Source organism: Chanodichthys erythropterus, chromosome 20, assembly GCF_024489055.1.
Source record: "Chanodichthys erythropterus isolate Z2021 chromosome 20, ASM2448905v1, whole genome shotgun sequence".
Classification (NCBI taxonomy): Eukaryota; Metazoa; Chordata; class Actinopteri; order Cypriniformes; family Xenocyprididae; genus Chanodichthys; species Chanodichthys erythropterus.
In genome coordinates, this window is record NC_090240.1 from 37,148,942 (window position 1) to 37,173,388 (window position 24,447).

The window sequence follows — 24,447 nt, forward strand, 5'->3', positions numbered from 1 at the left end:
GCCCTTTGTGCTACGTTTCACGTACAGTTATGAAATTCGGTAGACAGATGTAACAGCCCAATACCTACAAAAAAGCCCCTGGTGCAAAGTTTGTAAACCCAACAGGAAGTGAGATATTTTGAATTTTCTCTACAAAATTTTGGCAGTTTTTGCCATTTCCACATGTTGTACTTTAACGAACTCCTCCTAGAGCTTTAATCAGATCAACATCATATTTGGTCAGCCTAATCTAAAGGCCTTTGAGACGTTAAATTGTGAAGATCTAGAGTTTTCGCTGAAGGGCGTGTCCATGGCGGCCTGGCAAAGTTCGATGTTTCGCCATGAAACAGGAAGTTGTTGTAACTCGGACATACAATGTCTGATCTGCCCCAAACTTCACATGTTTTATTAGAGTCCTGACCTGAAGACATCTATATGACAATATTCAGTTACAGTCATAGCGCCACCTGGGGGCAACAGGAAATGACGTTTTACACTGTGATTAACTCCTCATAGAGATTTAACCAGATCAACATCAAATGTTATCAGTCTAATCTTAAGACATTAGCGATGATAAATATCAAAGATCTTGAGTTTTCGCTGAAGGGCGTGTCCGTGGCGGACTGACAAAGTCTGATGTTTCGCCATGAAAGAGGAAGCTGCTGTAACTCAGGTATACTATGTCTGATCTGCCCCAAACTTCACATGAGTGATAAAAGTCCTGGCCTAAAGACATCTATATGACAATATTCAGTTAGATATAGCGCCACCTGTTGGCAGCAGGAAGTGTGGCACTTTTACATGATTTTGCCATAATTCTCCTGTATTCACTCACTTAAATGCATGACGCCCACTGTTCACTGTTTTCCTGAGGCCAACGGGTGGCGGTGAGCCCGGGTGCGAGGGCCCTCTCAACGCTGCTTGCAGCTTTAATTTGTATTTACTCTTGTGTACTGTATGTTCACCTTTTGTGCTTCCTTGTCGTTCATCATCTGCGCTTTATTTTTCGTGAAGCATTTTGTTTCACATCAGCTGTGATAAACAGACATCCACTCTCATTGCGTGTGTAACAGAGGCCAGACACTGAGAGTTTTGCAGGTAAACTACTGCACACTGACGTCCGCTAGAGAATGAGGTGTTTAACATCATTGGTAGTGCATTCGCCTCACACACCAGAAGGGATCGGGCTGGGGTTCTTGACCGACTCAGAGCAGGGTGGCGACTCAGAGGTTAGGATTGGAGTATGAGTTTTGGTGGCGGCGCAATGAAGAGAGGGGTGTGTTTGTTTGGGTTGATTTCAAATAATCAACAGTGTTCAACAACGAATTTGAGAAATCGCATACAGCACCTTTGAATGTATTAAAATGCATAAAATGCACTGTCCCAGAAGAAACAGACAGGAGACGAGATTCCAGTTTGAAAGCACCCAACGGGCTGTGGTTTATTTCTTGAACGTTTACAAACTAAAACGCGGGTATCAGGAGGTGTCTTACTTCCCCAAAAATAATAAAACGCAGAAAAAGCTTGACTAACGTTTTTTCCGCTTGACTAACGTTCCACTACATTCTTCTTTTTTCCCCCCGGCATGCTGTGTTAGCCCCTCCCTCCTAACTCTTTTTTCCCCTGAACACCTCCTCCCAACAGCAGGCGAATAAAGTAAAACACATTTATAGCAAAGAATAAACAGTGTCATCGCCACAATATTAATTATTGTTTAAGTAATATTTATTACATTTATTTAAAGTTATTACATTTCTTATTAGGTCAGTTACAAAAAGAATTGACAATCAAGTTTATATCATTTTATCAACTCCATGTCATCATATAACTCCAATACAGCATATCTTCATTGGAAAGCGCGTGTCTCCTCTTCTTTGCTGCCATCTTGTTACTCTTAACTAGGTTAAGACACCTCTCCAGCTCTTTTAAATAATTTAAGAGCTAAGACCTAGTCTTAACACTTAGGAACCTTTATGAATCACACTTATTCTTAAGTCTAAGAATAAGAGTAAAATTTCATCATTCTTAGAATTTTGACACACTTAAGACTAAAATTTTACTCTAAGCGGCTTTATACATACGGGCCCAGTTTACTGAATAAGAATTTAGCTGCTGAACAGCCGTCATACCTGTGGTTGCGTAGCCTAGAGTTGTTAGTTGTTAAAGTGATGGGTTGATCATGAATGATTGTTTATTTTGAACAGATCTTTAATATGTCTCGGGAACAATGAGTCATCTCAGAGAGTTATTCGGAATTCTTATTCAGTCTTGTAAACTGGTCTAACTTGTAGGGAACTTGTACATTTCCCCTTCAAAAACCTGATACTCAAGAAAAGTTCATGTTCATATCCTTATATTTTATGTCATACAAACACCCATCAAGGCAACAAAATAAGATAATTTTATGTTTGGAGTTGAAATAATAGTGAGTCTGCTAATTATAATGTACTTTAAGTTAAACTAGTAACCACTGATTATATCAAATCAAAAGTGCTAGATATTAATTTCTGTCCTGTTGGAAAAAGAATACTGAAAATAGTATCTCTTCTGGAGACACCTGACTTTATATAAAACTGATCATACAGCGAGGGTTTTTTTGTATATGAAATACAACACAGGATAAAAGGGCAGTTCAAGTCTTTTAGTTGTGTGACATGACAGAATACATCAAACTTTACTTTACAGCCAGTTAAATGTCATACTTATTAACGATATTCTAATAGTATTCCAGAGTTTAAAACTGCTGAACAAGCTCTTACATCTATCACTTACCTTTGAGTGAATATCAGATGTGATCACTAGCTTCCGTGTGTCTGAATAAAGTTGTTTGAAGAAGCTTCCAGTTCATCTGTTTTATTTAGTTTCACCTTCACTGAATTCTTATTCTCAGCTGCAGTGATGTCATAGCCCCTCCCACAGTCATGAATATGGAACAGTTTCTAATTCATCCCTGCTGAGTGTGCAAACACTTTAACATCATTAGTTCGGTAAACTTTTATAGCTGTGAATGAGACTTCATTAAATATATATTTTTGTGTTTCCATTTGTGCAAATAGCAAAAGAAAAACTCCATAATACTGTTTTCACAACTTTCAAAACGAGAGAAAAATAGAGAGCAACTGATAACGGCAGTCAGAAGAGAGAAAGATGTAATTTTTAACCGTCACTCCCACAGCCGCTGTATTAGAAACACCCTCACAGCAGCATTAAAGGCCCACTGAAGTGTGTTGGAACACGCAGCATTATTCACCGTGTTGACGCTATTTTACCTGAAAAAGGAAGACAGGGCGGGACATATCGAACAGCCCCGCCCATTTTTAAAATAGCCAATAGCGTTTCGTTCATACCACAGCTTGGCCAGGGCTGTTAAACTTGGTGAAACCTCCATTTCCTTCTAAAGTCTAACTGTTTCTCCTCCTAATGCCCTCTATATCACTTTAACACAGCATTCTGTGCAGAATTCAAATGGGTCGGATACCTTTTGTGGTCTTTTGCAGTTGTTAATCACAGGGTTAAGAAAAAGTAGCACGTCAAGATTTATACTCGATTATTGAGGAGTCTTGCGTCTAAACTTTACTGAGGGTGCGTTCACACCACTTGTAGTTCGGTTCGTTTGGTTCATTTGGTCCAGACCAAAATAGACCAAAAAAAAAAAAACATTTAGTCCTGGTCCGATTAGCGCTCAGATTGGCAGTTTTATCACCGAACCAAAAGATACCAAACCTAAAGGCACAGGGATACATTCACAACGTGATTGATCGGAGTTTATGATGTATTGCCTATTTTGAGATGAACTTACCGAACATCCCAAACAATGCTGTTTGCTGAGATAAATGCACTCGTATGTGTGTAGCCTGCATGGTATTTTGGCCAGCTGGGAACTCGTGAAGGGATTATAAAATGTGTAAAGGAGTCAAAACAGCGGCGGGAATCCCTCCGACCGTCACACGCAAACGATCTGCTGCATGGAGAGGCACGTCTAATGCCTGTGATGGGCAAACTTACGACTTTGACAAGAAAAACCGATATGCATGAGGATTCTGTCATTTTTAGGGTCTCATCTTCCTGTTTTTGGTTCGTTTACATGTCTTTGGTCTGTATTGCGTACATATATCATTCGAGCCGCACCAGAGTTCATTTGGAAGCGGACCGAGACCCATCTTTTCAGTGGTCTCGGTCCGCATGTTTAGTGCGCACCAGGGTTCGGATGGCAGCGTTCACATATGTTCAAATGAACCGCACTAACAGAGCAATCGCACCAGGGTTCATTTTAATCAAACCAAACATGACAAGTGTGAACACACCCTGAGTTTTGTGGCAAATCAGCATACAACTTTCTAGGCGTGGACTTGGATTCTTTCACGATGCGGGCACATTGGTCTCCCGCATGCATTCAGTCATTACAGGTCTGATCCAGTCCAGAACTGGAAGTTAAGTCCACGTAGGTTTATGCAGCAGATTATGGGTCTAATGGCAGCAGCGCCCCCTGTGGTTCAGCTGGGCCTGCTCCACATGAGACCATTTCAGTGGTGGTTCAAGATCCAATGGATCTCAACTCACCGCCACCATTTGCACGTGATTAAAAAGTGGACATTTGTTGTTCGCGGCCCTGTGCTGACCCACTCAGATATGGTTTCAGACAGGCCTGTTGACTCAGACCCAGGGTATGATTTGACACCCCCATCTGGACTTGTGGAGACATTGGGTGTGGCCCCTGAATGGGGCGCAATAATGTGTTCTGGTCTCTTGAGATTACAAATACTATTCTTTAGTCTAGGGCCCCCTCCACGAGGTGCCTGTATGCTTTTAAGTGGAAGCTTTTGCCTCTTGGTGCAGGCAACGTGACCTGGATCAAGTTCATTGCCCTGTCGGTTCAATACTGGAGTTCTTGCAGAGGCGTTGTTCGGCAAAAGCAGTCTCAACCACTCTAAGGTTTATGTGGCAGCTGTATCGGCTGAGGAGGTTCAGATGCTGCAAGGGACGAGATGGCTTAGGCCTATCCGCCCTGTATGAGTACCCTCATGTGACCTTTCTGTTGTCCTGGAGTGTTTAACAGCTGACCCCTTGAGCCACTGCAGTCAGTGACACAGAAGTTCTTTACTCTCAAGACAGTTCTTCTGATGGCTCTATCCTCTCTTAAGAGAATAGGGGATCTACAGGCAGTTCCGGGCCCCCAGGTTTTTATCTGCTTGAGTGGACGCTTTCCACGGTCTCCTAACTACTCTCGGGTGTGTGAAGGCGTTATGGTATATGGTTCCCATAGCGACGGTCTCGCAGTGTCGAGAGAACCTATGAAAGGGAACGTCTTGGTTACGTATGTAACCTTGGTTCCCTGAATAGGCAGTGTTGGGAAGATTACTTTCAAAATGTATTCCGTTACAGAATACAGATTACATGCCCATGTAATTTGTAACGTATTCCGTTACGTTACTCAATCTGAGTAACGTATTCTGAATACTTGGATTACTTCCACATTGAATTGCATTTTAGAAGTGTAGGAATGCGGCCATCAAATCCTGCTTACCAAACAGGCCTATTCTGGTGTGTTTTTCTGTTCCAACTGGCTGAATGTGTTAGGCCCAAGTCTCCCTGAAAGTGCAACATTTTTTAATTTTCTGTAGAGGAACAAAGACTACATACAAATATTCTGTTTCTGTAAATCTTCCATAAAAAAAAAAAAAATGTCCAGATTGTTACAGCTAACTATATTCACATTAATGTTCTTTCATCAAGATAGACACACTAATAATGGTCCATCAAAATAAAACAGTCTCAAACTGAATGTGATGGCAAAATAATATTATTTTTTTAAACTATGCCACCAAATATAATTTTAACCTCATGAAACAATGTTATATTGAAAAACATTCTTGGTAATGTAACAACAAAGGCTAGCAACAAATCAGCCTATCCAAAATGTCAAAGTTGAACATAACATAGGGTGAAAAACTTTTTTTCTAACATTTGCAGTAGGCATTGTAAGGTGTTGATTTTATATGAATGTCAGGTGAAAAAAAAAGACAATTGTTTTTATAATAATGAGATTGCCAATTTACATGCTTTAAAAAAGCCTATGAACCTAAAGACCAATATGTTTTGAACCACCTACCTACATATTTGACCCACCTACTCTACATGTCAACACTCCAGTAAAGTCGGTTGTATCGCAGCAGGAGAGCCTGCTCAAAGTGCTTATCTGTCATTTTGTTACGGTGTGGAGTGAAAATAAGTCCTCCCTGGCTAAAAAGCCGCTCGACAGGAGCACTTGATGGCAGAGTAGTATTGTACTTTAAGAAGAGGTCTCTGATCATTGGATACATCTTCAATGAAGCCAATGACTTGTCTGGATCCTGGAGATACCTCTGCACCTCTTCCTCGGCTGATGAACTTGTCATCTGTGTTGTCTCAAAAGTGAAGAAGTTTTCATCATCTTCTGGATCACCTCCAACTGCTGCATTTCCAGTGGTGCCGGCATCCTCTGAAGGCTCTTTATGAAGAAGACGAGACTCTTGGACCATTGCTGTTTTCATGGCTCCCCTCTCTTCATCAGCAAGCCACCACAGTCGAAACTTTGGGATGGTGGAAGCCGCCATCCTTGCCTCATGGGAGGCCAACACCTGCCCAAATCGAGTGTCAATGGCTTTTATAACAGCTGAGAGGATGTGGGCTGAGAACTGCGCTTGGGTCAACTTTTCAGCTAACTTGGCTTTTAGGCTGAGAATGGTGGGAACTATGTATCCAAAGTAACAGTTCTTTTCTCCCTGGAGCAGGTTGATTGAGTAGGCAAGAGGTTTCAGTATGGCTGTGTACTCTATTAGAAACATTGTCTCTTGAGGATGCAGTTTGGCCAATTTCAGCTGGTCACAGATTCCATTGAGCTGACTCTCAGTGAGACTCATCAACTTCTCGATTGCATGATACTCTGAGCTCCACCTAGTCACTGAAGGTACCAAACATCTCATTTGGGCAATTTCCTCAATTGCATCAGCAGCACCTGATGAGCGATGAGCCTTATTCCAGATTGCAGCACATTTAGACATTGCACTTCTGTATAATTTTCGAGAAACACCCTGTGAGGCAGCTTTGTCAAGATCAGTTGTGGCAATAAGATTCAAGGTATGCGCGGCACATCGATGGTGAGGTGGCAAAAAAAAGTTTAGCTCCTCTTCCTCTTCCTGAAGAACTGCAGAGACATCAGCAAACTGCACATCATCTGTGTTATCCATCTCATCATCCATTTCACAGCCTCCATATTCACTGAATGCCTTAACGAAATTGCTACCATTGTCAGTGACTGTGGCACTGACTTTGCCTTGGATCTGGAATTCTGCATGAATCTGACTAACTTTGGCAGCAATGACATCATAGGTGTGGCGCCCCTTATCCTTTCACATGCCAATGCAGCAGACTTTCGATCTAATGTCTCTGGCTCAATCCAATGACACGTGATTCCCATGAAACTCCTATGATGAGCCGTCCATATATCTGCTGTTGTGCACACGGTTTGAACATCCTGAAGAGTTTCAGTAATTGCCTCCTTCATATTTTGAAATCCCCTTTCAATGCGCTGCATCAATGTTTTTCTGCACATGGGTGTCCTACCCCCACTAATTCCTGCAATCATCTTCATTGGCATTGTCCACTAAAGAAAAGGGCTGCACATCTGCAATTATGAAATTAAGAACCAAGGAGTTTACTTTACTTTGGGTGATTGATGCTGAGGTGCTGCAGAGTGTTGCTTGTTTGAGAGGAGGTGGGGTGGGCATGGCACTTCCTTCACCACCATCATCTGATGCCATTTCTGCTCTATGCAAGACACTGGAATGCTTCCTCTAAAATAAAGAAAGACACAAAGAGCACGAATTAATAACACTGAAATTGTTTTAGCACTATCCTGAACCCATGTTGCTAGCCAAGTGGTATGAGTATGCTATATTTACTTATTTATTAAATCCATGAATTTTTTTAATGAAACGTTGATTAAAATTAAAATAAAATTAATACAAAACGAAATTAAATTTAAAGACAGGCTTTGTGCTTTCTGTTTGAGGTCTCTGTGAAAGTTTTAAAGCAGTCTTTTAGTGCTGAAACACCTCATATGTGCCACTCACAAGTATAACAAGGGTCGTTCCTTACCATTAATGCTTGGAAAACACACATACATTTCCAACAATTAATAATAATGGCCAGCGCAGTGGCTGGGATACAGCCTAGTACATAAACCTACCAACGTCCGTTGCCATGGTTTTTGGAATGATTTTGCTTTTCGCGCGAGAAAAAAAAATGTAAAAAAAAAAGTTTTAGTCGCATAACATTGGTTAATGGAAACACCGTCATTTCAAAATAGTTTTTTGTCGACATTTAGAAGAAAAAAAAATCGCAAAAGTTTTGCTCAAATCTGTAATGGACACGCAGTTCGTCGATATGAGTGTCATCGTGATTTCGGTTTCATATCACATTGCATATCGTTACAGACCTGGTAACGTTAGCTACCTGATACAACTATAAAATAGCAAGGTGACCAGTAAAATTACAGCAGACGACTAAACCTGGCTAATTTAAAGAAAAAAAAATACTTACTTTAAGATGCTTCTTCAGGTTGGAAGTGGAGTCTTTGGACGCTGAAAGGAGGTTGGTTGCTGGTAAGCAGAGGTTGCATTGCACAGATATATTTCGTTCTCCCTCTTTTTTTAGTGTGAAATGCTGTTTAAATTTCCAAGATATAAACGCATTCTTGCCCTGGCTCTGTTGTTTCGGCTCCATCTCTACCTGTAGCTGAGCTCCCGCTGCTTCTCTTCCGACTGATCACGCAAACCGCGCATTTTTTCGTTTTTATATTGGGGCTTCTGGGAAATGCATGAAGTTGTCTTATTTTTATCTTTTTTTATATATATATATAAACGTTATTTAGAGATTGTGAAACAGAGAAGTATCCTCATGTAATCCATTGATTTCAACAATGTAACTGTATTCTAAATACCAACTATTTAAATTGTAACTGTAACGGAATACAGTTACTCATAATTTGTATTCTGAATACGTAACGCCGGTACATGTATTCCGTTACTCCCCAACACTGTGAATAGGGAACGAGACACTGCGACACCGGCCGTTCCCCTACCTTCGAGTAGTAGCTTCCTTCATCCTGAAAATCTGATGAAATGGTGCCTAGCCTGCCGATTTAAGCATACGGGACGTATTCTCGGGGTGGTGCTAAGCACCACTAGCCAATCAAATTGGCATGATAGTACAAGAGCTTCAGACATTCGTCACACCAAAGGTGTTCCCATAGCGATGGTCTCGCAGTGTCTCATTCCCAATCGAGTCATTTCTTTATGACTTTGTGATGCTACATCCTACCTTAATCCATTGAGCCTTGCTCAATTTTCTCCTCAAATTCAAGTTCCTTACCAGCTTATATCTCCACCACCTGTACATCACAACTCCTCTGCTCAGATTCTACCTGCAACCTCATCTGCTGGTCTTAATCTGCCCCAAGCCTCATTTCAAGCCTCCCATGTTCCAACATCATCAGCTCATGTGCTTCAGTCAGCTGTGTCCCAACCTTTGGGTATATCAGCTGCAGTTCCTTATCAACCTGTTTCGTCAGCATATTTGCCTAGCAGTATTCATCCTGCAATTGTGGCGATATGCTAGCGATATGATCCCATTCATTTCAATGGATAGTTGGTGATGTCTGGTGACATGTGTGAAAGTGACCCCTGGTGACCGGATGGGGCATGTCCAGCAACGTGACAAAGTTGAGATCTGAGAACTTTATGCAAATGAAGAGCAAATTCTGCAACCAATAGGAGTGATTCTAGCTTGTAAAAAGCGTTCACGTCCTCGTAGAGCTCGTAATTATAACTTGTAAGCTGGGAGTTCTCTGAAAGCTCCCAGATGTACCACGTGGCCGCTGTACCACCTGACCGCTGTAGATTGATTTATTAGGCATTGATAGTGGTGCCATGGAAACGCATAATTCCCAGTCCAAGGACCAAAAGGACGTGAACAGATCCGAATATAACGTCATGTGTTGTCATTTCAAGATTCCGGTAAATACGAGGTGACGTGAATGCAGCTTAATATCTGAGAGGGTAATTTGTTAAAATTAAAGGTGGAATTTATCTTTTTCAATCATGAAAATGAAATTCATAAAGCTTGATGCTTTAATCTGCTGCTTTATTTTAGTGAGTTTTAATGTGATATAAAAATAAGAATAATTAATAAATAAAGATATTTGTTAGTTGTAATAAAATTTAATAATAACCATTAAGTATTAAAGGTGCGTTCACGCGGCCTCGTAATTCCTGTAGTTACGATATTCCTGCTTGTAAAAAGAATTCACGTCCTCGTAGAGCTCGTAATTACAGCTTGTAAGCTGGGAGTTTTCTGAAAGCTCCCACATGTACCACGTGGCTGCTGTACCACCTGACCGCTGTAGATTCATTTAGGCGTTGATAGTGGTGCCATGGAAACGCATAATTCCCAGTCCAAGGACCAAAAGGACGTGAACAGCTCCGAATATAATGTCACGTGTTGTCATTTCAAGAATCCGGTAAATACGAGGTGACGTGAATGCAGCATAAGAATAACCTTGTACGAGCGAACGCGTCACGGCCCTGAAGCGGGAATCTAGCGTTTGAAATTTCAACGGTCTTTTTGAGGAGACTCTATGGATATATCAAGATATGTGAGTATATTTCATTTTAGTCTTAAAAAAATAAAAAAAACTGCACAAAACCGACACGTTTGGACTTTTATAATCAGGTAAAATGTTCATCATCGAATTGTGAAATTCTTTTAACAGTCTGTCGATTTTAGTGCCAAGGAGAAGACCCGCCTGTAAAATAAGAAAGAAAGCTCGCACGAGGAAACATGTACGAAATAGAAATGCTCCTAACCTATAATTACCTGAAAATTAACACTGGAGGAGACTGGGAGAAGATGCCATATGTATCGCAGGAGAATAGCACGTAAAGGAATTCTCAAGGATTTACATGATCGTTGGAGTGAAGCCGTTCACGATCAGTGTGGTAAAAGTTTCACTCAGATATCGTCAAAGATGCTTTTTATATTGCTGGGAGTCGTAATACTAAAACTATCACTGAATTGCACTAAATTGTGTTGCTATTGAAACAGAATGGTTAACAAATGGAAAAAAAAAAATATTTTTCTCAGCTTTGTTATGAAGAATTAAAAAAAAAGAAAAAAAGAAAAGAATTTAGAAGAAGCTTATCCACTTTATTTTTTCAGGTAAGAGCGGGCGGGTGTCATTCGCTTCCATTTTTAGCTGTTATTTTTAGCAGTTATGCTGCTTGATATTGGAAACTGGTATTTCTTACCATATTTTTAATGTATTGTCTTAATTATAAACACGCTGGTTTATATCGCAAACAGTATTACACTTTACTGCTCTTATATTCTTCTCGTTATTTCCTTATTGCGATGTCGAAGGAGTTTGTGCAGCTTCTGCAGCTCCACCGCCAGGGGGCGCCAAAACTGCACCTGCTGCCCTGCTCCTCACAAACACTGAACACGCACTGTGTATTTGATGCTGATCTTTTGATTGTCTGTTTTTTGTTTTTATTCATTTCTTTATGCTCTACACACACTCATGTAAATGAGTGCCAATTACAGACGACTACTTTTTCAAAGAATGACTATAAAACTATATAACAAAGCTTTAACTTTATTAATAAATCATTGCACCTTTGAGAATGCCCCAAAAGGAAAGCTTTGTCAGATTTAGTTCAGTTTTGTCCCCAAAAATATAGCTAATAACCCAACTCTCACTCCACCGTTGACCGAAAACTGTTGGAGACAGCATGGAGAAAAAATATGTGATTGTGCTCAATTTTGGTGTAAAATGTATTTAATATTGAATCATTTATTTAAACGTTTAATGTATAGGCTATGATTATAGAAGTAGTTTGAAATTTGAGCTCAGAATGCTCACTGAACACAAATATCTTAAGTGTTTCTGCTCGCTTCGGCAGTATTTCTCAGGATTGTGTAATACGGACTGTTTTTTTTTCTAGGGTGTTTTCAGTGGACTTTAGAGTCATAAAGTAAGTAAATGATTAATGTCGCTGCAGAATTGAGACTTAAGGCTGATCACGGTGAAAGACGAGAGAAACAAGTTTCTCACAGCGACCGGGTCAAATATAGATAGCATATATAAATACAGTAACTACTTAAAGAACCGTTTAGTACCTTTAAGTTTTAAGTGTTTTGGTAGTTCATGCTGAAACCGCTTTGAAGAAAAGTCAACGCGACCCCTACCCACGTCATCTGTCCATCTTTCTGAATCGATCAGAATTGTGATTACATGGTTGACCAGCAATGGAGGAAAGTAAGGTAAGAGAAACTCTCTTAATGATAAAACATGAAATATCCAATGATTTTATCTGATTGCCTCTGTCTATAACAGACTAATCGTGTAACTCCACCCACAACTCCAACTAAAGCCACGCCCTCCCAGTCAACATCTGCAGAACAGCCAAGTGAGTGAATCCAATACAACTATGGAAGCCCATTTCTGCCAAATAAGAAAAAAAACAATTTGGTCAATATTAATTATGACATAAAATTACTTTTTAATGTATGTGCATAGTAAAATCAGCTCTGCTCAGAGTACATATGATCCCTCTCTAAATAGTCTTAAAATAACACTAAATCAGAGTTAAAGTTAATGAGATAATTAATCAATTAATAAGACTGTGACTGAAGACAGTTGTAGTTCTTGTGTTTCTCTTTTCTTCAGTGATTCTGCTTGTTAACAGCAGGCGTTCATCACTAATGCACAATCATCACTTAATTAACTGCTTAATAATCTTATTAATTTTAACTCTGCTTCAGTGTTATTTCAACACTATTTAGAGAGGGACCATATGTACTCAGAGTTGATTTAACTCTGGAGATTTTGCTGTGTAGATGTAGATGACCTACAAAATGTGCAACAAATACTGTATCCCACAATGCAACTTGTTGGATGAATGCAGTTACAGTGATTCCTGCAGATATCACGTCTTTCTTTCTTTCTGTCTGTTTTCCTTCTGCAGTGGGTTTGAGCAGCCCAGAGTTAATAAAAGAACTGAAACAACCTCACACGCTCAAACACGTCCCTATGAAAACGGGAGTGACAACTGTGGTCTATGGACAAGGACAACAGGTGAGACACACACTAAACAGGACACATTTATATAATCTAAAAATATTTCCACTGTTATTTATAATATATATATTTAAATTGAGTTTCAGAGACCGGAGAAAAAGAATCAATCCAAAATGCACCCAAACTCCATCCATGGCTAAGCCCCACCCACTGTGGTGATGTCATTATGAGCGGCTCTGGTTCTTCAGTGAATATGTCTGTGATGATTGTGTGCAAGTATGAAAGCCAGTTTATCACCCTGAATGTTTATCTGATGTTTAAGGAATGTGTGTAATGTCATGTCAAATAAAAATCAAATCTCAGGAGGTGTGTGTGTGTTTTTGTCTCATTTTAATTTATAAATGTGAAGTGCATTGGTCACGACACACTGAATTGGAATGATGGGAAGAGGCATTTACTAAATTGAAGTTCAAAGAAATTCAATACAGTCAAACAGGAGGAATTTGATTAGCCAAAATTGAATGTGGAAACCAATAAACTGCATCATATATTTTGATTAATTTTGTCCAGTTATTCTTAGATCAGACACAATGCTTTTAACATGATTCAATACTGTCAAAATTTACAGTTTAAAATTAAATTAAAAAAGTAAATGTTCTGGTAAGAGACGTGTGTCACTATGGTCTATAAAATAAACAAGGTTTATTTATTAAATATAATAAAATATTTGCGATTTCTGCATTTCAAACATTGATTATTAATATTAAGTTTCTTGCAGTGTTATTGTAGTGTCATTTATTATAAACTTTTTAAATGTATTAAAATATTTATTTTCATTTTAGTTTATTTGTTTTTTTTTTGTTTTCTAAAAATATTTTTTATTTTAGTTTTAGTTATTTTAGTACTAGTAGTTCAAATAAAACATGTTTTTAATATTTTATTTCAGTTTGTGATTATTTTAAGTAATGTAAAAAAAATTGCAATTTCTGCATTTCAAACATTGATTATTAATGTAATGTAAAGTTTCTTGCAGTGTTATTTTAGTGTCATTTATTATTAACATTTTAAATGTATTAATATATTTAATTATTTTCATTTTAGTTTATTTTTTGTTTTTTAAAAATATTTTTTATTTCAGTTTTAGTTTGTTATTTTAGTACTAGTACCTCAAATAAAACATGTTTTTAATATTTTATTATATTTCAGTTTATGTTTATTTTAAGTAATGTAAAAAAAATGTATAGTTTTGGTTAATGATAATAACCCTGGTGTCTGGAAATAATCTTATGTTTATGGATAATTCATATATATACTGTCAAAATTTACAGTTTAAAATTAAAATAAAAAATTAAATGTCCTGGTAAGACACGTGTGTCACTATGGTCTATAAAATAAACAAGGTTTATTAAATATAATAAAATATTTGTGATTTCTGCATTTCAAACATTGATTATTAATGTAATGTAAAGTTTCTTGCCGTGTTATTGTAGTGTCATTTATTCTTAACATTTTAAATGTATTAATATATTTTATTATTTTCTTTTTAGTTTATTTAAGGTTTTTTTTTGTTTTCTAAAAATATTTTTTATTTTAGTTTTAGTTATTTTAGTACTAGTAGCTCAAATAAAACATGTTTTTAATATTTTATTATATTTCAGTTTGTGTTTATTTTTAGTAATGTAAAAGAAAATGTATGGTTTTGGTTAATGATAATAACCCTGGTGTCTGGAAATAATCTTATGTTTATGGATAATTCATATATATACTGTCAAAATTTACAGTTTAAAATTAAAATAAAAAATTAAATGTCCTGGTAAGAGACGTGTGTCATTATGGTCTATAAAATAAATAAGGTTTATTTATTAAATATAATAAAATATTTGCGATTTCTGCATTTCAAACACTGATTACTAATTTAATTTAAAGTTTCTTGCAGTGTTATTGTAGTGTCATTTATTATTAACATTTTAGATGTATTAAAATATTTAATTAAGGTTTTTTTGTATTTAAAAAATATTTTTTATTTTAGTTTTAGTTTGTTATTTTAGTACTAGTAGCTCAAATAAAACATTAATATTAATATTTTATTATATTTCAGTTTGTGTTTATTTTAAGTAATGTAAAAAAAAATGTATGGTTTTGGTTTATGATAATAACCCTGGTGTCTGGAAATAATCCATATGTTTATGGATAATTCATATTGATAAATGAAATGTATTACTAAACTATACTTCAAGTCCTATTGTAATTCTATTTTCTTAAATTCAAATTGCGTCCTGTTTGTCACCTCAGTTCAAGCTTGAGGTATTTACCTGTTGACAATTTGTTTTTAGTTCAGCTCAACCCTGGTCTTTACACAAGCCTGATTGAGTGACACACACAGCAGTTCAAAGGTCATGCTGATTTGAGTTTTACTCTGTTCATTAGGAGCATTAACCCGGGAGACACAGAGGAGAAACCGGCGGTGAGCGGAGACGTTATTGCGATGAGAATGCGATGTCGTCTGCGGCGGTGTGTCGTGACCGCAGTCACGTTGAGTCTGCTGCTGTTTCTCAGCTCACTGTGGCTGCGTGAGTAAATGCAACCTTTCACCGTCAAACAAACACAAACACCCCTCGTGCTTCAATAACTGTGTGTTTTCTGTTCTTTGCAGCTCAAGGGACAATTCAGGATTGTGAGCAGTCGTGGCGGCCTTGTTTAAGTGTGTACACACCAACCAGACAGGTGAGAAGTGAATACTTCACATCACTAGCATTAACTATTAGTGCTGAGTGACACTCTCTTCCTGTCCAGGTGCTTCGGGCTGCTGTTACTGATGCTGCTGATCATGTGCTTGGAGGAAACGACATCATCGGAGAGTGTCCTGGACAGAAGTTCCAAGTGTCCCGCCTCCTCCTGCATCTAAACTCCGCCCTCGGCCCCGCCTCCGATGTGCTGCTGGATCCGTACCTGCTCTGCTGGGAGGAGCTGATCAAGTATGATATTCCTAAAGCTGTTAGGGATGTGCCATTTCAATGCTGTTTTTTTTTCATTAAATGTTTTTGTAGTAGCGACCGTTGCTCAAAAAAGAGCCCCGCCCTCCATTATCATGGAAATTAATGGGGGCTTAGGGCAAAAAGTGCCATCAAAAATCAAGATATATTGGCCAAATATGTCCTTGTATGAGTTTTTGTTTATAATAGGATATAGAGTGCTGTTTTCCCGAATATCAGCACGATTGCAAATGTGATAGCCTATTGAGTTTATACAGCTGTTTAATAAACAAAGTTAATTTTAGGTGACTTTTATTTTAGACTTAAGGTCTGTTCACACCAAGAACGCTAAATATAAAGATATCGATCAAGATATAGTTCTAAAAATCATAATTTAATATAGAACAGCATTGTCCACACCACAATTTCTCATTGGGATCACTTTCAGAATGATTTTTTTCCAGCTTTTGAATGATAAAACACCGACAGCCAGTCAGAATCCATTAATTTTAGGGTTCGCGCATTTAAAATGGTGGACGATTTTGCGGGAAAGTTAATCACCGAGGTCCAGAAAAAGCCACCAATGTTTGACAAGTCAGTTTTCAAGAATACTTTAAAGAAAATGGATATATGGAAAACAATCGGTCATCATACCCTCGGGAAATAAATGGTGAGAAGTATTAATGATGAGATCATTGTGCTAGCAAACGCTGTAACATAAAATTACTTCAGGTATTCAGCATTATTTTCGACAACATTGTCTTGCTTCCATTGAAGTTGCACTGAAAAAGCATGGGTGTTGTTTTTATTCCACTATATTGACTTCATCAGCTAAATTCACCGTTAGATTATATCGATTACACTAGCTATTCACTGGAAACATGCTGAGGACATCTGCTGGTTAAAGCCGTGTAACTGCAACAACAACAGCAAAAACATGTTGTACACACTTTGAAACCGTGAGCTTAGAATAAACAGACCGTTATCGTTTGTTGGACGCAAATATAGTTATCTCTATAGTTATCATTCTTGGTGTGAACAGGCCTTTAGAAACTTATTTAGTCTTTTTTCCCCCTTTTTCGCAACGAATCCACAGTAGCCATTGCACGTCTTCAAGCAACTAAATTAGTCATTTTAAAGGAATCGTTTGACTGAATGACTCAATTGTTAAGACAATGATGTGCTGCCACCTACTGGCAGTTTTAGTTTCATAAAAATTTTTCCATGATTACATTTTCTAAAGTTATATCTCATGCCTGTGGCTGATAAAATCCTATCTGCGTCCACCATACTGCAAGAAAGACTGTCAGGACTTCCCCAGATACCATTTGAACACAGATCGCTGGATAACAAGGATAACTTTTGCAGCTCTCTGTTATCAGAAAGCCTCCAACTGTTTCTTTGAAACGGGTCTCTGAATTGAAAATGTGTTTTTGTGCACTATATTAGTCAATGTATGCTGCTTTAAAGCAGCATCGTTCTGTCTTTTATACTGTTTTTCAAACAAAATTAATGTTCTTCCTATATACATGCATTCTATTGTCTGTTGTCCTATTAATATACTCAGTAACACTTTAGGGTCCAATTCTCACTATTTGCTTATAAGCATGCATATTACAAGGATATTGGCTGTTTAGTAGTACTTTTATGCTGTGTTCACACCAGACGCGACTTGCGCGAATAAATCGCGCTATTCGCGCGTAGTTGGACGCTTGAACATTTTGAGTTTACTCGCTTCATTCGCGCGTGACATTCGCTTCATTCGCGCGTGAAAATCCCTTCACAACAGACGCGAATTCGCGTCATGAGAGGGGCTCTCCCGCTCCTTTATGTGTCCCAGACTCTCCCACTGCTTCTGCACACTTCCTCTGAATAAACACAACTTGTCAGTGGGGAAATAATTGTAAATTACAGCGAATAAGCTCAATTGGTCGTCTTTAGTTGGCTTGTAGTCTTAATATGTATTTATATATATGTATATATATAGCTCAAATTGAGTAAAGACCGTTTTTTACAACTTATCAGATTGTCCGACCTCCTCACTCACTTTCTTTCAAACACGGTCCTTTTTATTTCTGTTTCTATAAATGTATGAAGATGTACAGCGACGATGATTTTGTCCTCCATTGTTGTTTCGAATTTCTGCCTCAGCTCGCTACGTCACGTCACTACTAGAGCAAGCTCCCGATTGGTTAACGCGGCGCGGAAATTCGCCAAAGTTCAGATTTTTCAACTTGCGCGATTCGCGCGAATCGCGTCATTCGCGCGAATCGCTCAATTCGCGCCGCGTCATTCGCGCGAATCGCGTCATTCGCGCCGCTTCATTCGCGCGAATCGCGCCGCAGGATGTCAATTCGCGTCTTTGCATTGACTTAACATGTAAATCACTCGCGCTTACCGCTTCATTCGCGTCCGGTGTGAACGCACCATTAAAGCACATATTATGCCTTATTCTGCATGATCATATTCTATGTCTAACTTAACAACTACCTTACTAACTAATAAACAGTAATTTATTGAGGCAAAAGTCATAGTTAATCTTCAGTTAATAGTGGAATGTGACCAAAAACTCTAAGGAAACACTGTTTATAGTGTGTATAAATGTAACAATAACTATAACAAATGTGTTGTCTCACACTGATGTTGTGTCTGTGGTGCAGGTTCATGGAGTCTCTGGGCCCTCTGGTGGGCTTTTTCACTCATAAAGTTGAGGAGAAGATCACACTCATCCGACAGCTCTCACTAGAAGAAGATAATCAGCACTTAGCCCCGCCCCCTCACCACGCCTACCACTCGGTGCGCTCCATGCTAGAGGCTGAGCTGCAGAGGGGCGTGGTCTCCTTCGACAGACAAACACCTTCCGGGAGTCGGACTTTGCTCCGCCTCCATCGCTCGTTGCTGTGGTTACAGCTGCTGCTGGAGAAGCTGGCGACGGAGCGCGAGGGGCGGAGCATGGGCGAACTGTGCCGCGACGCGTACCTGGAGGTTTTGGCGCCACATCATCCCTGGCTCGTGCAGCGCGCGGCAGAGCTGGTGTTTCGGACGATGCCTGACCGAAAAGTCTTCTTGCAGCTGGTGTGTGTGCGGACACAGGAAGAGGCGGAGCCTGTGATGAGCGTCATCATCGCGGCAATCCGAGAAATTCACCAACGGACAGAGAGAGAGCTGGAGATCAGAAACATGCTGGACCTGCCTTAACATGCATACAAACACTCCCACACAACATAAATCTTAATATAGGCTGCTATGTATCACGAAATATTATATTTAGCTTATTTTTGCTATGTGGTTGCTAGGTGTATTCTTCCTGTCTGGTGTGAAAAGAATCCTCTCATCCAAGCAGGTCAAAATAGTGTGTCATCACTTATTTGTACACTAGATGTCGCTGTTTCACAGCATTTTTTTTGTTTTGTTAAATTATTTATGAGCGGCTTATCAGGGAAAGACACAACTTGTTAATAGATCATGTATTCAGGAAACATGACATTATCATATTACTAGTTTCTGTTGCTCAAACTGTGCGTCATACATAAAAATACTCATATTTTACTCAAAATCAAAATGTTTCTCCCAAAATGCCTTCAATGCAAAATATCATGTCACTGTTGTCATACAGTGAGTATAGAGCAATAAAGTGAATGTTAAGCAGCTCAGATCATTTGGTCTTAGAAGAATTTGATTAGAAATGAGTCATTTCATACTGCTGATTCTTTGATTTACAGACTAGAGTATCTTGGTAAATCTGAACACAGTTTGAGACATTGCTGAGATCTCTTCTGGAGCTCTTTAATATTATGATTCCATGATTATTTGGGTCTTTTCTCGAGAGAAAATCAGGAACGAAAGTCTGTTCTTGGATAGTGTTTCTTAACTGGTGGGTCACGACCGATAAATGTGCCAGAGGTCTAATCTGATGGTGATGGGCAACAGGGAAGGAAGAATGATGAATGCAAACAGGAACATGCAGCTAGCCGTGTAATCACGCGCAGTTAAGATAGTAAAACAAACAGACTTATCAGAAAACACTTCCCATATCTTTTGTGGCTGATGTCAAAGGTTGTGTCCAATCAAAGAAAATGAATGTCACGTGTAGAAACTAAATTCAAGAGACATTTCGGAAGCAAAACTGTTTAGCTCGTCATACAGTTCATGATAATATTAATAAATTCATTTGTTTGATTTTAAGAAAATCTATTTTGTTACTTTTGCACTATTTGGCACAGTGCTGGATGCCACTTGATGACCCGAAGTCCCGAAGCAAAACCAGTTGAAAACCACTGATCCAGGAGAAACAATTAAGAAATAAAATATACTTTTTGTTGTTTCTTTCCCACAGAGGATCAGATCTGGAATTATATCTGTTAAAACTTTTACCAGCTGCATTACATCATTCATATATTTCTCTTTGTAAGAAAATTATATTCATGTTCTTCTGTCGTGTCATAAGCCATTGTTTCTGCCTGGTGTGCATGTGTGTTTACTGTGCTGTAAAAGTGAGTTTGGAAAGCCAGTTCATACAGTGTTTGTGTTAATGTGAAGTCTTTGTAATTACATTTCTGTCATGACAACTCTTGGAGTGTTTGGCATAGGAATGGATATAACAATGTTGATATTTTGGGTCTTGGTAGAATATACCTGCTATGCTGCTGCTGCTGTTAATAAAGATCACACAGCAATATTTCTACACAGCGCTGTGAACAAAGCACTTGAATTCACCACAGAATTAATAGCATTGCTGTGAAATCTTCTGAGAAGCATTCACAACAGAATTCTCTGTTAAACCACAGATATCAGATGAAACAGTGCAAATGTGAAAACTGTGGTTTCACAGAGAATTCTGCGACGAATGTAGCCTAAATGCTTCTCACACGATTTCACATCAATGTTATTAATTCTGTAGTGAATTCAAGCGCTGTGTAATCCGGAAACCACTAACACTAACAGAAATAACTTGTGACAGAAATGTTCTAATGTTTTCGAGTGCTTTTAAGTGCTTCACACAACTTTTCGCAGCACTTCAAAGCTTTAAATATTGCCCAGTTTGAATGTTATTTTTAATGTGATGTCCAAAACATGTTGTATGTATGTTCATCCTTCATAGTTTGTCCCCATTTGCTGCTGCTGCTGCTGTTATTGTTGCTTCTGCTGTTGGTTATTTTGCTGCTGTTATTGCTGCTGCTGTCATTGCTTCTGCTGATGCTGTTATTGCTGCTACTACTGCTGCTGTTATTGCTGCTTCTGCTGTTGGTTATTTTGCTGCTGTCATTGCTGCTACTGCTGCTGTTATTGCTGCTACTGCTGTTGGTTATTGTTGCTGCTGCTGCTGTTATTGCTGCTATTGCTGCTGTTATTGTTGCTACTGCTGTTAGTTATTGCTTCTGCTGCTGCTGTTATTGTTGCTTCTGCTGCTGTTATTGTTGTTACTGCTGCCGTTAGCTATTGCTGCTGCTGCTGTTGGTTATTTTGCTGCTGTCATTGCTGCTGCTGCTGTTATTGTTGCTACTGCTGTTGGTTATTTTGCTGCTGTCATTGCTGCTACTGCTGTTAGTTATTGCTTCTGCTGCTGCTGTTATTGCTGCTACTGCTGTCATTGCTTCTGCTGATGCTGTTTTTGCTGCTACTACTGCTGCTGTTATTGTTGCTTCTGCTGTTGGTTATTCTGCTGCTGTTATTGCTGCTGCTGTCATTGCTTCTGCTGATGCTGTTATTGCTGCTACTACTGCTGCTGTTATTGTTGCTTCTGCTGTTGGTTATTTTGCTGCTGTTATTGCTGCTGCTGTCATTGCTTCTGCTGATGCTGTTATTGCTGCTACTACTGCTGCTGTTATTGCTGCTTCTGCTGTTGGTTATTTTGCTGCTGTCATTGCTGCTACTGCTGCTGTTATTGTTGCTACTGCTGTTAGTTATTGCTTCTGCTGCTGCTGTTATTGCTGCTACTGCTGTTGGTTATTGTTGCTGCTGCTGCTGTTATTGCTGCTATTGCTGCTGTTATTGTTGCTACTGCTGTTAGTTATTGCTTCTGCTGCTGCTGTTATTGTTGCTTCTGCTGCTGTTATTGTTGTTACTGCTGCCGTTAGCTATTGCTGCTGCTGCTGTTGGTTATTTTGCTGCTGTCATTGCTGCTGCCACTGTTATTGCTACTGCTGCTGTTATTGTTGCTACTGCTGTTGGTTATTGTTGCTGCTGCTGCTGTTATTGCTGCTACTGCTGCTGTTATTGCTGCTGCTGCTGTTAGTTATTTTGCTGCTGTTATTGTTGCTTCTGCTGCTGTTATTGCTGCTACTGCTGCTGTTATTGTTGCTACTGCTGTTGGTTATTGTTGCTGCTGCTGCTGTTATTGCTGCTACTGCTGCTGTTATTGTTGCTACTGCTGTTAGTTATTTTGCTGCTGTTATTGTTGCTTCTGCTGCTGTTATTGTTGCTACTGCTGTTAGTTATTTTGCTGCTGTCATTGCTGCTGCTGCTGCTGTTATTGTTGCTACTGCTGCTGTTATTGTTGCTACTGCTGTTAGTTATTTTGCTGCTGTTATTGTTGCTTCTGCTGCTGTTATTGCTGCTACTGCTGCTGTTATTGTTGCTACTGCTGTTAGTTATTTTGCTGCTGTCATTGCTGCTACTGCTGCTGTTATTGTTGCTACTGCTGTTGGTTATTGCTGCTACTGCTGTTATTGCTGCTGCTGCTGTTATTGTTGCTACTGCTGTTGGTTATTTTGCTGCTGTCATTGCTGCTGCTGCTGTTATTGTTGCTGCTGCTGTTATTGTTGCTACTGTTATTGGTTATTGCTGTTGCTGTCATTGCTACTACTGCAGCTGTTATCATTGCTACTGCTGTTGGTTATTTTGCTGCTGTCATTGCTGCTACTGCTGCTGTTATTGTTGCTACTGCTGTTAGTTATTGCTTCTGCTGCTGCTGTTATTGTTGCTTCTGCTGCTGTTATTGTTGCTACTGCTGTTGGTTATTGCTGCTACTGCTGTTATTGCTGCTGCAGCTGTTATTGTTGCTACTGCTGTTGGTTATTGCTGCTACTGCTGTTATTGCTGCTGCAGCTGTTATTGTTGCTACTGCTGTTGGTTATTGTTGCTGCTGCTGCTGTTATTGTTGCTACTGCTGTTAGTTATTGCTGCTGCTGCTGTTATTGTTGCTACTGTTATTGGTTATTGTTGTTGCTGTCATTGCTACTACTGCAGCTGTTATCATTGCTACTGCTGTTGGTTATTGTTGCTGCTACTGCTGCTGTTATTGCTGCTACTGCTGCTGTTATTGTTGCTACTGCTGTTAGTTATTGCTTCTGCTGCTGCTGTTATTGTTGCTTCTGCTGCTGTTATTGTTGCTACTGCTGTTGGTTATTGCTGTTGCTGTCATTGCTACTACTGCAGCTGTTATTGTTGCTACTGCTGTTGGTTATTGTTGCTGCTGCTGCTGTTATTGTTGCTACTGCTGTTGGTTATTGCTGCTACTGCTGCTGTTATTGTTGCTACTGCTGTTGGTTATTGTTGCTGCTGCTGCTGTTATTGTTGCTACTGCTGTTGGTTATTGCTGCTACTGCTGCTGTTATTGTTGCTACTGCTGTTAGTTATTGCTGCTGCTGCTGTTATTGTTGCTACTGTTATTGGTTATTGTTGTTGCTGTCATTGCTACTACTGCAGCTGTTATCATTGCTACTGCTGTTGGTTATTGCTCCTGCTGCTGCTGTTATTGTTGCTACTGCTGTTAGTTATTGCTGCTGCTGCTGTTATTGTTGCTACTGTTATTGGTTATTGTTGTTGCTGTCATTGCTACTACTGCAGCTGTTATCATTGCTACTGCTGTTGGTTATTTTGCTGCTGTCATTGCTGCTACTGCTGCTGTTATTGTTGCTACTGCTGTTAGTTATTGCTTCTGCTGCTGCTGTTATTGTTGCTTCTGCTGCTGTTATTGTTGCTACTGCTGTTGGTTATTGCTGCTACTGCTGTTATTGCTGCTGCAGCTGTTATTGTTGCTACTGCTGTTGGTTATTGTTGCTGCTGCTGCTGTTATTGTAGCTACTGCTGTTGGTTATTGCTGCTACTGCTGCTGTTATTGTTGCTACTGCTGTTAGTTATTGCTGCTGCTGCTGTTATTGTTGCTACTGTTATTGGTTATTGTTGTTGCTGTCATTGCTACTACTGCAGCTGTTATCATTGCTACTGCTGTTGGTTATTGTTGCTGCTACTGCTGCTGTTATTGCTGCTACTGCTGCTGTTATTGTTGCTACTGCTGTTAGTTATTGCTTCTGCTGCTGCTGTTATTGTTGCTTCTGCTGCTGTTATTGTTGCTACTGCTGTTGGTTATTGCTGTTGCTGTCATTGCTACTACTGCAGCTGTTATTGTTGCTACTGCTGTTGGTTATTGTTGCTGCT

General features: G+C 39.2%; 1 protein-coding gene across 1 annotated transcript; it reads left to right on the top strand.

Moving 5' to 3' along the window:
• Window positions 1-10,607: 10,607 nt before the first annotated feature.
• On the top strand, window positions 10,608-20,679 carry gltpd2a (glycolipid transfer protein domain containing 2a). Its single transcript, XM_067371820.1, has 5 exons — window positions 10,608-10,672; window positions 15,524-15,666; window positions 15,750-15,820; window positions 15,890-16,071; window positions 18,729-20,679. Coding segments are annotated over exons 1-5 (936 nt in total). The 5' UTR covers window positions 10,608-10,670; the 3' UTR covers window positions 19,267-20,679.
• The last annotated feature ends 3,768 nt before the right edge of the window (window positions 20,680-24,447 follow it).

Excerpts from the sequence above, each read along its gene's own strand:
- gltpd2a (XM_067371820.1), top strand. Across the intron at positions 15,821-15,889 it reads TGTACACACCAACCAGACAG|GTGCTTCGGGCTGCTGTTAC; the intron begins GTGAGAAGTGAA and ends CTTCCTGTCCAG. Across the intron at positions 16,072-18,728 it reads TGCTGGGAGGAGCTGATCAA|GTTCATGGAGTCTCTGGGCC; the intron begins GTATGATATTCC and ends TCTGTGGTGCAG.